The 15,245-nt window shown below is 37.6% G+C and overlaps 2 protein-coding genes across 2 annotated transcripts; one reads left to right on the forward strand and one right to left on the reverse strand.

Annotated features, from left to right (window-relative positions):
• The first annotated feature begins 94 nt into the window (after positions 1 to 94).
• LOC126409799 (cytochrome b6-f complex subunit 4) lies at positions 95 to 1,367 on the forward strand. Its single transcript, XM_050076190.1, has one exon. It carries the CDS (start codon positions 566 to 568, stop codon positions 1,118 to 1,120), a length of 555 nt encoding a protein of 184 aa, XP_049932147.1. The 5' UTR covers positions 95 to 565; the 3' UTR covers positions 1,121 to 1,367.
• A 129-nt stretch (positions 1,368 to 1,496) lies between these two features.
• Positions 1,497 to 7,634, reverse strand: LOC126409797 (DNA-directed RNA polymerase subunit alpha-like). Its single transcript, XM_050076189.1, is given in 3 exon segments — positions 1,497 to 1,823; positions 1,826 to 1,867; positions 1,870 to 7,634. Coding segments are annotated over 3 exon segments (1,020 nt in total). The 5' UTR covers positions 2,555 to 7,634; the 3' UTR covers positions 1,497 to 1,530.
• Positions 7,635 to 15,245: the final 7,611 nt, after the last annotated feature.

Raw genomic sequence — 15,245 nt, forward strand, 5'->3', positions numbered from 1 at the left:
ATTGGTCCATGCAGATATATTATCTGCCACATTGGAATTCATAAACAAATGTGTCTCTGTTCCAACCGCCGCCCCCCTGCGGAGCAAGAGGATAGGCTGGTTCCTTTGAGGAGAATCTTTTCTATGATCAGACCCGAATCATGTCATGCATGAATAGGCTTCGTAAGATCTAGTAGAATAAGTGATGTGGCATGATCCAGATTATGTTCTATCTATTCCACTTCCATTTATTTAACTTATAGTAGGGAATGCATTCATTTCCCCTGCATCGACCCCGATCTATGATACTATCGGAGTGAAACACGGGATCTAAGGAAGAATCGAGGCTAGACTTTATTAGTAACAAGTAAATCCTTTGTACGTAAGAAGACTCTAAAAAACAATATTGTGCATCAATTACAAGGTATGAGACAATCCAAAAAGCATTTGATCATGATCGATGTAAGCCTACTTGGGTATTGAGCATTTATTTGTACGAACATAGTTTCCTGGATGGCATATGGATTTTATATGAATCCATTTCATTCCTTTGATTATTGCTCGAGCTGGATGATGAAAAATCATCATGTCCGGTTCTTTCGGGGGATGGATCCATAAGAATTCACCTATCCCAATAACAAAGAAACCCGACTTGAATGATCCTGTATTAAGAGCAAAATTGGCTAAGGGGATGGGACATAATTATTATGGGGAACCGGCATGGCCTAATGATCTTTTATATATTTTTCCCGTAGTAATTCTAGGTACTATTGCATGTAACGTAGGTCTAGCGGTTCTAGAGCCATCAATGATTGGTGAACCGGCAGATCCATTTGCAACTCCTTTGGAAATATTACCCGAATGGTACTTCTTTCCCGTATTTCAAATACTCCGTACAGTACCCAATAAGTTATTGGGTGTTCTTTTAATGGTTTCGGTACCAGCGGGATTATTGACAGTACCCTTTTTGGAAAATGTTAATAAATTCCAAAATCCATTCCGTCGCCCAGTAGCTACAACAGTCTTTTTGATTGGTACGGCAGTAGCCCTTTGGTTAGGTATTGGAGCAACATTACCTATTGATAAGTCTCTAACTTTAGGTCTTTTTCAAATTAAAATAGATCTTGAAATACTAAGGTAAGGCGGGATATTACGTATGTATCTAGTTAGGCATACTTCAAAGTTTATCCTCCTAGATACATCTCTTTCATTTGATTATAGATCTATTCTGAAGAATCCACGAATACAGACTATGCTGAAGATTCAAAACAGACTTTGTTTTTGTTTCTTCTTTTTTCGTTAGTGTGTATATTTTAGTGTGTATATTGATTATATATTACAAATTATTATTCAATTCGAATTGAATAATAATTTGTAATATATAGGAAGAATAATTATAGTATAATTTTATAGTTAGTTTAGTTATAAAAATAAGAAATAAGATAAAGATAAGAAATAATAGAAATTTTATTTCATTATTTTCTAGTTAATAAATAGTCTTTCATTTATAATTTTTTCATTTCGTGCTTTCATTCGAAATGAAAAAAAATTTCAACGGGATTCAAACTGAGTTGAATTTTTAAGCAAGTCGATTGTGAAACCCTTCTGTAGAATGTCGAATATTTGTTTTACGTCTTCTACGCGAAAATGCTCAATTCTCATAAGATCTTCTTGACTTTTACTCAAAAGGTCCAGCAATGTATGTATATTAGACCTTTTGAGACAGTTATAAGTCCTAGGAGGCAATTCTAATTGATCAATAAAAATACGTTTCAATATGATTTCTCTTTTCATATTATCCAATCCATCATCAAAGGTAAAAAAGGGCACACTAGCCCTTTTTGATTGTCCTCCATATTTCTATTTATGTCCTGTTCCTCCGCATGTAAAAAGGAATAAATAAATCGATCAAATTACGAGAAGCTTCATAAAGCGCTTCCTTAGGAGTTAAACTTCCATTCGTCCATATTTCAAGAAAAAGTATCTCTTGTTTCTCATTCCCATTCCCATAAGAATGAATACTATGATTCGCATTTCGAACAGGCATGGATACAGCATCTATAGGATAGCTTCCGTCTTGATAGTTATTTGGGGTTCTCGTACAATATCCACGACCCCTCTCAATTTTTAATTCAATGCACAAATCAACCGGTTCCGTTAGGACAGCTATATGCTGTGTAGTATCAACTATTTCTACAGAAGGTGGTGAGATGATATCTTGAGCAGTTACGTGTCTAGGGCCCCTGACATAGATAGATGCGTCGAGAGTTCCGTACAGATCACTTCTAAATACAATTTTTTTCAAATTCATTAAAATTTCATGGACTGATTCTTCAATACCTACTATCGTAGAATATTCATGTGGTACCTTATCAGATTTTGCGCGCGTAATACATGTTCCTTCTAGTTCTCCAAGTAAAGCCCTTCGCATCGCGATACCGATTGTATCGGCTTGACCCTTCATAAGTGGGGATAAAACGAAACGACCATAATAAAGGCGTTTGCTGTCTGCTCTTGATTCAACACACTTCCACTGTAGCGTCCGAGTGGATACTGGTACTTCCTCCCGAACCATACTAATATAATATTATTTGATGAGATCATTTAATTATTTATTTCTCTTGGATTGGAATCTTTTCCATTTTATTTCTAAACGCGCCTTTTTTTTGGCGGTCTACATCCATTATGCGGCATAGGGGTTACGTCACGTACAAAATTTAATAGTATACCACTTCTACGAATCGCTCGTAATGCTGCATCTCTCCCGAGACCGGGACCCTTTATCATGACTTCTGCTCGTTGCATACCCTGGTCTACTACCGCACGAATAGCATTTCCTGCTGCGGTTTGAGCAGCAAATGGGGTACCCCTTCTTGTGCCCTTGAATCCACAGGTACCCGCAGAAGACCAAGAAACGACCCGACCTTGTGGGTCTGTAACAGTAACAATAGTATTGTTGAAACTCGCTTGAACATGAATAACTCCTATTGGTGTTCTACACCCACTCTTACGTGAACTAATACGGCTATTTCTACGTGAACCAATTCTTGGTATAGGTTTTGTCATATTCTATTTGCCATCTCATAAATATGAGTCAGAGATATACGGATATATCCATTTCATGTGAAAACAAATTCTTTATTTATTTGTACATTAGGTCTCTTAGAAAGTGAAGTTCTTTTTTTTTTATAAATATTATCCCTGTCTCTGTTTATGTTTCGGATTAGAACAAATTACTATAATTCGTCCTCGCCTACGGATCAGTCGACATTTTTCACAAATCTTACGAACAGAAGCTCTTATTTTCATATTTGTTGTTCCTTAATTCCGAATCTACTCTTTGAAAGAAAATAAGTCTCTTTTCTTTAATTCACCTTAAGTTAGTGTTTGAGCCTTAAAATTTATCCCCATGAAAATTTAAATACCTAATCGTTTGAATCTTTATTGCGAAGTCTATAAATTATACGTCCCCTTGTTGAATCATAACGGCTGACTTCTATTTTTACTCTATCTCCTGGTAGTATTCGTATAAAACTACGTCGTATCCGCCCTGAAACATAACCTAGAACCAGGTCTTCGTTATCTAAGCGAACCCAGAACATGCCATTGGGAAGTGATTCAGTAATTAAACCTTCATGGATCAATTTTTGTTCTTTCATTCCAGGTAACCTCCTTGAAGTATTAACTAATGTAGGAGGAGTGACATTAGACAACCCACCTCTACTCTCTTTTCATAAATAGGAAGTTACGTATCAAATTCGTATACCAGATGGATCACCTCACCATATATAAAACAAAATTTCTCCTCCAATTCTTTCTAGTCGAGCTTCTCGATCTGTCATTATACCCTAGAAGTAGAAAGAATTACAACCCCTATCCCGCCTGAAATCCTAGGAATTCGTTGAGAGTTGGAATAGATTCGCAGACCTGGTCTGCTGATACGCTTTAAAATATTTCTATGTGCTCTTTTCCTATTTCTTCTATGTCGTAGGGTTAAAACCAAGAAATCCTTGTTGTTTTCCCGGTGCTTCCTAACATTTTCGATAAAACCCTCTCGTAGAAGTATTTTCACAATGTTTTCGGTAATATTAGTGGATGGTATTCGAACTGTTCCTTTTTTATCCATGTCAGCATTTCTTATATAAGTTATTATATCGGCAATAGTGTCTCTACCCATGACGAACTATCATTTTTTTTTGCTTTGATATAATCAACATGTTTCTTTTTTATTTTTCATTAAAGGTATATGCCTGAGACATAATCTACTAATTTATCCATTTCAAAGACCCTACTACCCATTGTCTCGTCTACTAGCGTTCATTATTTATAATACTTCGGGAGCTAATGAGACTATCTTAGTGAAATTTAACTGTCTCAATTCACGAGCAATCGAACCAAAAACTCGGGTGCCTTTTGGATTTCCTTCTTGATCAATGACAACTGCTGCATTGTCATCATACCGGATTATCATACCGTTGTCGCGCTTGAGTTCTTTACATGTACGTACAATTACAGCTCTGATTACTTCTGATCTTTCCAGGGGCATATTTGGCACTGCTTCTTTGATTACAGCAACAATAACGTCACCGATATGAGCATATCGGTAATTACTAGCTCCTATGATTCGAATACACATCAATTTTCGAGCTCCGCTGTTGTCCGCTACATTCAAAAAGGTCTGAGGTTGAATCATCTTTCTTTTATTTGAGTTCTTTCAATGCAAGAGGCGAGGGGGAAAAGAAAATTTTCTGTCCAGAAATAAGTAAACCAGCGATTATAGATTATATTTTTCATCATTCATAAATATCCCTTTGGTCCGATATCCCTATTCCGCAATAACGAATTTTGTTCGTATAGGCATTTTGCGCGCCGCTATTTCCATAGCGGCTCTGGCTACGGTTTCTGATACTCCGCCATTTCATAAAGTATTCGATCCGGTTTAACGACGGATACCCAATATTCAGGAGATCCCTTCCCCGAACCCATACGTGTTTCCGCGGGTCTTAGTGTAACGGGTTTGTCGGGGAATATACGTACCCATATTTTTCCGCCACGACGGGCATATCGTGTCATTGCGCGGCGCCCTGCTTCTATTTGTCTAGATGTGATCCAAGCGGGTTCAAGTGCCTGAAGCGCATATTTACCGAAACAAATACGATTGCCCCGATAAGATACTCCTTTCATTCTTCCTCTATGTTGTTTACGAAACCTGGTTCTTTTGGGGTTATAGTTGATGGTAGTGTCTCAATTCCATCTCTACTACAGAACCGGACATGAGAGTTTCTTCTCATCCAGCTCCTCGCGAATGAAACGATAAATAAACAATAAATAATATTAGGATTATTTAATGGATGAAATTTCGCGGGCGAATATTTACTCTTTTATATTTATCTGCTTTATTCGTAGGGTCGCTCCATAACCTCTTCGAAGAAATCAGTTCGTTCCCGGCGCGTTCCGCCATCCCGTCCAGTGAATCATTAGGATTCGTTTTCAATCGAATCCTCCGCAGTCACAGGTTCCGTCGTTCCCATAGCTTCTCCTCCATTAATGTCGAGGTCTGAATTCTGCAATGGAGCTTCTAATTTAATCTGTCCCTGAGTCAATCTCCTCAGTCTCTATCGACTCAATGCTCTTTATTTTTTGAAATCTATCTCAATTATAGATGAATTGAATTATATTATAGTATATGATGCCTTATCACATTGCCCTTTCTAAGATGATTCATAGACCATACATATTGGAATAATATATCATTTCTTTTCCCCTTCTCTCTTTCTCTCATCCTTCCATTCATCCGCATCCCTCTATTTTGGTTTCACAACTTACACAATCAATCAAGATTCATTTTTACTTTATTGAAAAAGGATTTCAGTTGCTACAAATATATGATTATTATCTCATATAATGACCGATTCCTTGGATCTTGAGAATACGAAGCAATGAGCTGGTTATTAATTTATATTTATATTAGGTAGGGTCCAATTCTTTCTTTTAGTCCCAACGAGTCACACACTAAGCATAGCAATTCTATCATATCAAAGTGGTAAATCGAATTGTTATTCAAACATATATAATTGATCCGTTTTGACTAAACGGAAAAAGACCTAAACTAAATTGAGTTTTTTGCCCTGTCCATGGATAAGTATCCATGAATAGAATCGCAAGAAAAGGAGCCATTACTCTTCATCCAAAAATATCCAAATTTTTATCCCTAATACTCCATAGATAGTTCGAACTGGATAGGAACAATAATCAATTTTCACTCGAATGGTCTGTAGGGGAACCCTACCTTCTCTAATCCATTCAACGCGGGCAATTTCGTTTCCATTGAGACGTCCTGCAATTTGTACCTGAATTCCCTTTGCATCCGCTTGTTCAGCTAATTCAATAGCTTTTTTCATTGCCTTTCTAAAGGAAACTCTATTCTTTAATTGCAGAGCGATATATTCTGCAAGAATATTAGGTTGCCCGTAAGGTCTTGCAACTCTTGCGATAGCAATGTTGAGTCTTCGGTTCACAGAATGAAAGCTTTTTTGTACATTAGTCTGTAATTCTTCGATTCCTCGGGCTCGACCCTCTATTAACATATTGGCGAATCCAATATGAATTATGACTTGGATCAAATCGATTCTTTTTTAATATCTATACGTGCAATTCCTTCAAAACCTGAGGATATTCTCATATGTTTTTGTACATAATTCTTGATACAATCCCGTATTTTTTCATCTTCCTGGAGACCTTTGGAATAATTTTTTGGTTGTGCGAACCAAAAGGAACGATGACTTTGGGTTGTACCAAGTCTGAACCAAGTGGATTTATTTTCTGTCCCATATCTACCTACCAATATTCTCTTTCTAAACTAAAAGTCATGTTTTGAAAATCAAATATTTTTTAAATTGAAGTTAGGTCTTTCGCTCAATACAATAGTTATATGACAGGTGGGTCTTTTTATTGGGTAACTACGTCCCCGAGCTCGCGGTTTTAACCTTTTGACGATAACACCTTCGTTGACTTCGGCTTTACTAATAAATAAATCAGCTTCTTTCAAACCCTATTGTGACTAGCATTTGCTGCTGCGGAATAAACTAATTTGAAAATGGGGTAACATGCTCGATAAGGCATGAGTTCCAGTATCATAAGTGTTTGCTCATAGGAGCAACCGCGAATTTGATCAATTACCCTTCGTGCTTTTTGAGCAGACATACCTATATGTCGAGCTAAAGCTCGTATTTCTGTACCCGAGGTCTTCTTTATCATAGTCATAGGGTTTTACCTCACACACACCAATAAAAATAAGAATAAATCATGAGAGCACTTATTTAACTTTTGATTACATTAATACATTAACTATATTAATATTATCATTATCGCCGAGATCTATTATCGTTTCTCGCGTGTCCCCGGAAAGTCAGAGTAGGCGCGAATTCTCCCAATTTGTGACCCACCATACGCTCCGTTATATAAATAGGTAATGCTCCTTTCCGTTATGAACAGCAATTGTATGACCGACCATTGCAAATATAATGGTCGATGCTCGGGACCAAGTTACTATTATACTTCTTTCCTCTGCCTTGTTGAGCTTCTCAATTTTACTTAATAAGTGATTAGCCACAAAAGGATTTTTTTTAGATGAACGGGCCACAAGTGATTACTCCCCTTCTTTTCATTTTTTCATTTTGTGAAGACGAAAAACCAATTTGATTTAATTTTACATCATTCATTATTTTTCTTTCTCTTTCTATTTACGGCGACGAAGAATAAAAATATCACTATATTTATTCCTTTTCCTACTCCTTCTTCCAAGCGCGGGATAACCCCAAGGAGTTGTGGGTTTTTTTCTACCAATCGGGGCCCTCCTTCACCACCTCCATGGGGATGGTCTACAGGGTTCATAACTACTCCTCTTACTACAGGACGCTTACCTAGCCAACATTTAGATCCGGCTCTACCCAAACTTTTCTGGTTCGCCCCGACATTACCCACTTGTCCGACTGTTGCTGAGCAGTTTTTGGATATCAAACGAACCTCTCCAGATGGTAATCTTAATGTGGCCGATTTACCCTCTTTTGCAATCAGTTTCGCTACAGCACCTGCTGCTCTAGCTAATTGTCCACCCTTTCCAAGTGTTATTTCTATGTTATGTATGGCCGTGCCTAAGGGCATATCGGTTGAAGTAGATTCTTCTTTTTGATCAATCAAAACCCTTCCCAAACTGTACAAGCTTCTTCCAAAGCATACGGCTTTCTGGATGTAGATGATGATATCTAGACAGATGGATCTTATATGAATCGTATGATGAAGTACCACATGAGTGGATATATAGGAATCCAAATCTGCCGAATCACTCATGCTACGATCTTCTACATCCTAGGTCTCCCCATTCCGTCATCTGGCTTATGTTCTTCATGTAGCACTCAGACCGAATGACTCTATGAATTACGTCGATACTTCCATTCCACATATTACGGGTAACGTAGGAGACATCTCTATTTTTCCCCGGGGGATCTTTAGAATTACCACTGCTTAGCTTTCAATTCGCCTCTGACCATCAAATGAAATGTGAATAACCCATCCTCCTCTCTTTGAAACAAGGGGCGCTTCCGGTTCTATCCGTGCTTCAAACAATTTTGTCTTCTCCATATTACCATATCTCTAGAGTCAATAATTTTATATGAGGAACCACTGAACTCAATCACCTGCTGCCGTTACTCTTCAGTTTTCTGTTGAGGTCTATCCGTAGAGGTACTCAAATTGGATCAGTGATCGATTTCTAGGTTTTGTCGTAAACCTAATTGGTTACTTCCAATTACGTAAATCAATAGTTCAAACCGCACTCAAAGGTAGGGCATTTCCCATTGATATAGGAACTTCTGTACCAGAAACAATGGTATCTCCAATTATAGCCCCTCTGGGATGTAAAATATATCTCTTCTCACCATCCCCATAGTGTATGAGACAAATGTATGCATTTCGATTAGGGTCGTATTCTATGGTTACGATTCTACCAGATATGTCTTTTGCATTCCGTCGAAAATCGATTTTACGGTATAGACGCTTATGACCTCCCCTCTATGCCTTGCGGTAATGATTCCTCTGGCATTACGACCTTTACCACAACGATGCTGTCCATAGATCAAATTTGTTCGTGGATTGGATTTCGCTTGACTGTCTACGGCTCCTTTGCGTGTGCTAGGGGTAGAAGTTTTGTATAAATGTATGGCCATGTTATTAAGTATTTATTTTTTTTATTTAAGTTCTTTTCTCTATAAGAGGTGGAATAGAATAACCCGGTTGAAGCGTAATGATCATACGTCTGTAATGCATTGTATGTCGCATAATAGGTCCCATTCTTCTACCCTTTCCGGGAGTCGATGGCTATTCATAGCTACTACCTTGACACCAAAGAAGAGTTCGATCCAATGCTTTATTTCTGTCCTAGTTGATCCTGATTCGACATTAGAAGTATATTGATTGTTCCCCAATAACCGAATACTTTTTTCTGTAAATACTGCATATTTGATTCCATCCATAAATCCATTTTCTTCCCTATGAGTTCCAGTATCTATAAGAATTAGAATTCTTACCGTTTCTACCGTTTCTATCTTATTCTTATAGTATGAATATACCAATTAGTTATCTATGGATGATGAGATTCCGTTGATACGGAGCCAATTCTATTATTGAACGTTCCAATTCGCGTGCATCCAGCAGGAATTGAACCTACGAATTTGCCAATTATGAGTTGGGCGCTTTAACCATTCAGCCATGGATGCTTCGCGGAGACTCGTCATCAACGGGGGCTGTCTTTGTGTAAGTGGATTTCAATTGAAATATAATCTTTCGTTTAGGAGAAATCAATGAAACGGCATCAATTCAAATCCTGTATTTTGGAATTGAGAGAGATATTGAGAGAGATCAAGAATTCTCGCTATTTCTTAGATTCATGGACCAAATTCGATTCAGTGGTGTCTTTCACTCACATTTTTTTCCACCAAGAACGTTTTGTGAAACTCCTTGGCCCCCAAACTTGGAGTGTCCTGCTTTCACGTGATTCACAGGGTTCAACAAGCAATCGATATTTCACTTTCACGATCAAAGGTGTAGTACTGCTTGTAGTAGCGGTCCTTATATATCGTATTAACAATCGAAATATGGTCGAAAGAAAAAATCTCTATTTGATGGGGCTTCTTCCTATACCTATGAATTCCATTGGACCCAGAAATGATACATTGGAAGAATCTTTTTGGTCTCCCAATATCAATAGGTTGATTGTTTCGCTCCTGTATCTTCCAAAAGGGAAAAAGATCTCTGAGAGTTGTTTCATGGATCCGAAAGAGAGTACTTGGGTCCTCCCAATAACTAAAAGTGTATCATGCCTGAATCTAACTGGGGTTCGCGGTGGTGGAGGAACTGGATCGGAAAAAAGAGGGATTCTAGTTGTAAGATATCTAATGAAACAGTAGCTGGAATTGAGATCTCATTCAAAGAGAAAGATATCAATATCTGGAGTTTCTTTTTGTATCCTATATGGATGATCCGATCCGCAAGGACCATGGTTGGGAATTGTTTGATCGTGTTTCTCCGAGGAAGAAGCGAAACATAATCAATTTGAATTCGGGACAGCTATTCGAAATCTTAGCGAAACACTTGATTTGTTATCTCATGTCTGCTTTTCGTGAAAAAAGACCAATTGAAGTGGAGGGTTTCCTCAAACAACAAGGAGCTGAGGCAACTATTCCATCAAATGATATTGAGCATGTTTCCCATCTCTTCTCGAGAAACAAGTGGGATATTTCTTTGCAAAATTGTGCTCAATTTCATATGTGGCAATTCCACCAAGATCTCTTCGTTAGTTGGGGGAAGAATCAGCACGAATCGGATTTTTTGAGGAACGTATCGAGAGAGAATTTGATTTGGTTAGACAATATGTGGTTGGTAAACAAGGATCGGTTTTTTAGCAAGGTACGGAATGTATCGTCAAATATTCAATATGATTCCACAAGATCTATTTTCGTTCAAGTAACGGATTCTAGCCAATTGAAAGGATCTTCTGATCAATCCAGAGATCATTTCGATTCCATTAGGAATGAGGATTCGGAATATCACACATTGATCAATCAAACAGAGATTCAGCAACTAAAAGAAAGATTGATTCTTTGGGATCCTTCCTCTCTTCAAACGGAACGAACAGAGATAGAATCAGATCGATTCCCGAAATACCCTTCTGGATATTCCTCAATGTCCCGGCTATTCACGGAACGTGAAAAGCAGATGAATAATCATCTGTTTCCGGAAAAATCGAAGAATTTCTTGGGAATCCTACAAGATCAATTCGTTCTTTTTTCTCCGACAGATGGTCAGAACTTCATCTGGTTTCGAATGCTACTGAGAGGTTCACTAGAGATCAGAATTGTTGAAGAAACAACAAGATGTTTTTTCTTTTGTCCCTTCCAGGCGATCGGAAAAGAAAGAAATGGTTGATATATTCAAGATAATTACGTATTTACAAAATACCGTCTCAATTCATCCTATTTCATCAGATCGGGGATGTGATATGGTTCCGAAGGATGAACCGGATATGGACAGTTCTAATAAGATCTCATTCTTGAACAAAAACCCATTTTGTGATTTATTCCATCTATTCCATGACCGGAACAAAGGGAGATACACGTTGCACCACGATTTTGAATCAGAAGAGAGATTTCAAGAAATGGCAGATCTATTCACTCTATCAATAACCGAGCCTGATCCGGTGTATCATAAGGGATTTGCCTTTTCTATTGATTCCTACGGGTTGGATCAAAAAAAATTCTTGAATGAGGTATTCAACTCCAGGGATGAATCGAAAAAGAACTCTTTATTGGTTCTACCTCATATTTTTGATGAAGAGAATGAATCTTTTTATCGAAGGATCAGAAAAAAATGGGTCCGGATCTCCTGCAGGAATGGTTTGGAAGATCCAAAACCCAAAATAGTGGTATTTGCTAGCAACAACATAATGGAGGCAGTCAATCAATATAGATTGATCCGAAATCTGATTCAAATCCAATATAGCACCTATGGGTACATAAGAAATCTATCGAATAGATTCTTTTTAATGAATAGATCCGATCGCAACTTCGAATATGGAATTCAAAGGGATCAAATAGGAAATGATACTCTGAATCATATAACTATAATGAAATATATGATCAACCAACATTTATCGAATGTGAAAAAGAGTCAGAAGAAATGGTTCGATCCTCTTATTTCTCGAACCGAGAGATCCATGAATCGGGATCCTAATGCATATAGATACAAATGGTCCAATGGGAGCAAGAATTTCCAGGAGCATTTGGAGCATTTCGTTTCTGAACAGAAGAACCGTTTTCAAGTGGTGTTCGATCGATTACGTATTAATCAACATTCGATTGATTGGTCCAAGGTTATCGACAAACAAGATTTGTCTAAGTCACTTCATTTCTTTTTGTCCAAGTCACTTCTCTTTTTGTCTAAGTCACTTACTTTTTTCTTTGTGAGTATCGGGAATATCCCCATTCATAGGTCCGAGATCCACATCTATGAATTGAAAGGTCCGAATGATCAACTCTGCAATCAGTTGTTAGAATCAATAGGTGTTCAAATCGTTCATTTGAATAAATTGAAACCCTTCTTATTGGATGATCATGATACTTCCCAAAGATCGAAATTCTTGATCAATGGGGAACAATATCAGCATTTTTGTTCAATAAGATACCAAAGTGGATGATTGACTCACTCCATACTAGGAATAATCGCAGGAAATTCTTTGATAACACCGATTCCTATTTCTCAATGATATCCCACGATCGGGACAATTGGCTGAATCCCGTGAAACCATTTCATAGAAGTTCATTGATATCTTCTTTTTATAAAGCAAATCTACTTCGATTCTTGAATAATCCACATCACTTCTGCTTCTATTCTAACAAAAGATTCCCTTTTTATGCGGAAAAGACCCGTATCGATAATTATGATCTTACATATGGACAATTCCTCCATATCTCGTTCATCCGCAACAAGATATTTTCTTTGTGCGTCGGTAAAAAAAAACATGTTTTTTTGGAGAGAGATACTATTTCACCAATCGAGTCACAGGTATCTGACATATTCATACCTAACGATTTTCCACAAAGTGGTGACGAAACGTATAACTTGTACAAATCTCAGCCTCTTTCAACTTATTGTCAGCCTCTTTCAGATATGAATCTATCTGATTCAGAAGGGAAGAACTTGCATCAGTATCTCAGTTTCAATTCAAACATGGGTTTGATTCACACTCCATGTTCTGAGAAAGATTTACCATCCGCAAAAAAACGGAATCTTTGTCTAAAGAAATGCGTTGAGAAACGGCAGATGTATAGAGCCTTTCAACGAGATAGTGCTTTTTCAAATCTCTCAAAATGGAATCTGTTCCAAACGTATATGCCATGGTTCCTTACTTCGGCAGGGTGCAAATATATAAATTTCATCCTTTTAGATACTTTTTCAGACCCATTGCCGATACTAAGTAGCAGTCACAAATTTGTATCCTTTTTTATGATATTATGCATGGATCAGATATATCATGGTCAATTCTTCAGATTCCATTGTGGGCGATTCTTCCACGATGGAATCTGATAAGTGAGATTTCGAGTAAGTGTTTACAGAATCTTCTTCTGCCCGAAGAATGATTCATCGAAATAATGAGTCACCCGTTCCATTGAAGTGGACACATCTGAGATCACCAAATGCTCGGGAGTTCCTCTATTCAATCCTTTTCCTTCTTCTTGTTGCTGGATATCTCGTTCGTACGCATCTTCTCTTTATTTCCCGAGTCTCTAGTGAGTTACAGACAGAGTTAGAAAAGATCAAATCTTTGATGATTCCATCATACATGATTGAGTTGCGAAACTTCTGGATAGGTATCCTCACCTGAACTGAATTCTTTCTGGTTAAAGAATCTCTTTCTAGTTGCTCTGGAACAATTAGGAGATTCTCTGGAAGAAATACGGAGTTCTGCTTCTGGTGGCAACATGCTATTGAGTGGTGGTCCCACTTATGGGGTCAAATCAATACGTTCTAAGAAGAAAGATTTGAATATCAATCTCATCGATATCATCTATCTCATAAGTATCATACCAAATCCCATCAATTCAATCACTTTTTCGAGAAATACGAGACATCTAAGTCGTACAAGTAAAGAGATCTATTCATTGATAAGAAAAAACGTGAACAGTGATTGGATTGATGATCAAATAGAATCCTGGGTCGCGAACAGTGATTGGATTGATGATGCAGAAAGAGAATTCTTAGTTCAGTTCTCCACCTTAACGACAGAAAAAAGGATTGATCAAATTCTATTGAGTCTGACTCATAGTGATCATTTATCAAAGAATGACTCTGGTTATCAAATGATTGAACAACCGGGATCCATTTACTTACGATACTTAGTTGACATTCAAAAAAGGTATCTAATGAATTATGAGTTCAATAGATCCTGTTTAGCAGAAAGACGGATATTCCTTGCTCATTATCAGACAATTACTTATTCACAACCCCGTGTGGGGCTAATAGTTCTCATTTCCCATCTCATGGAAAACCCTTTTCGCTCCGCTTAGCCCTACCCCTTCTAGGGGTATTTTAGTGATAGGTTTTATAGGAACTGGACGATCATATTTTGTCAAATACCGAGTGACAACTCCTATGTTCCCTTCATTACGGTATTTCCGAACAAGTTCCTGGATGACAATCAAGGTTATCTTATTGATGATATCGATATTGAGGATCGTGACGATATCGATATTGATGATCGTGACGATGATGACCTTGATACGGAGCTGCTAACTATGCCGAATGTGCTAACTATGTATATGACGCCGAAAATAGACCAATTTGAGATCACCCTTCCATTAGAATTAGCAAAAGCAATGTCTCCTTGCATAATATGGATTCCAAACATTCATGATCTTTATGTGAATGAGTCGAATTACTTATCCCTCGGTCTATTAGTGAACCATCTCCCAGGGATTGTGAAAGATGTTCCACTAGAAATATTCTTGTTATTGCTTCGACTCATATTCCCCAAAAAGTGGATCCCGCTCTAATAGCTCCGAATAAATCAAATACATGCATTAAGATACGAAGGCTTCTTATTCCACAACAACGAAAGCACTTTTTCATTCTTTCATATACTAGGGGATTCCGCTTGGAAAAGAAAATGTCCCATACTAATGGATTCGGATCCATAACCATGGGTTCCAATGCAC

This window comes from Nymphaea colorata, chromosome 2 (assembly GCF_008831285.2).
Source record: "Nymphaea colorata isolate Beijing-Zhang1983 chromosome 2, ASM883128v2, whole genome shotgun sequence".
Classification (NCBI taxonomy): Eukaryota; Viridiplantae; Streptophyta; class Magnoliopsida; order Nymphaeales; family Nymphaeaceae; genus Nymphaea; species Nymphaea colorata.

Bases quoted from the DNA above. Each gene is read 5' to 3' on its own strand.
- LOC126409799 (XM_050076190.1), top strand. From the start codon at position 566: ATGTCCGGTTCTTTCGGGGGATGGATCCATAAGAATTCACCTATCCCA.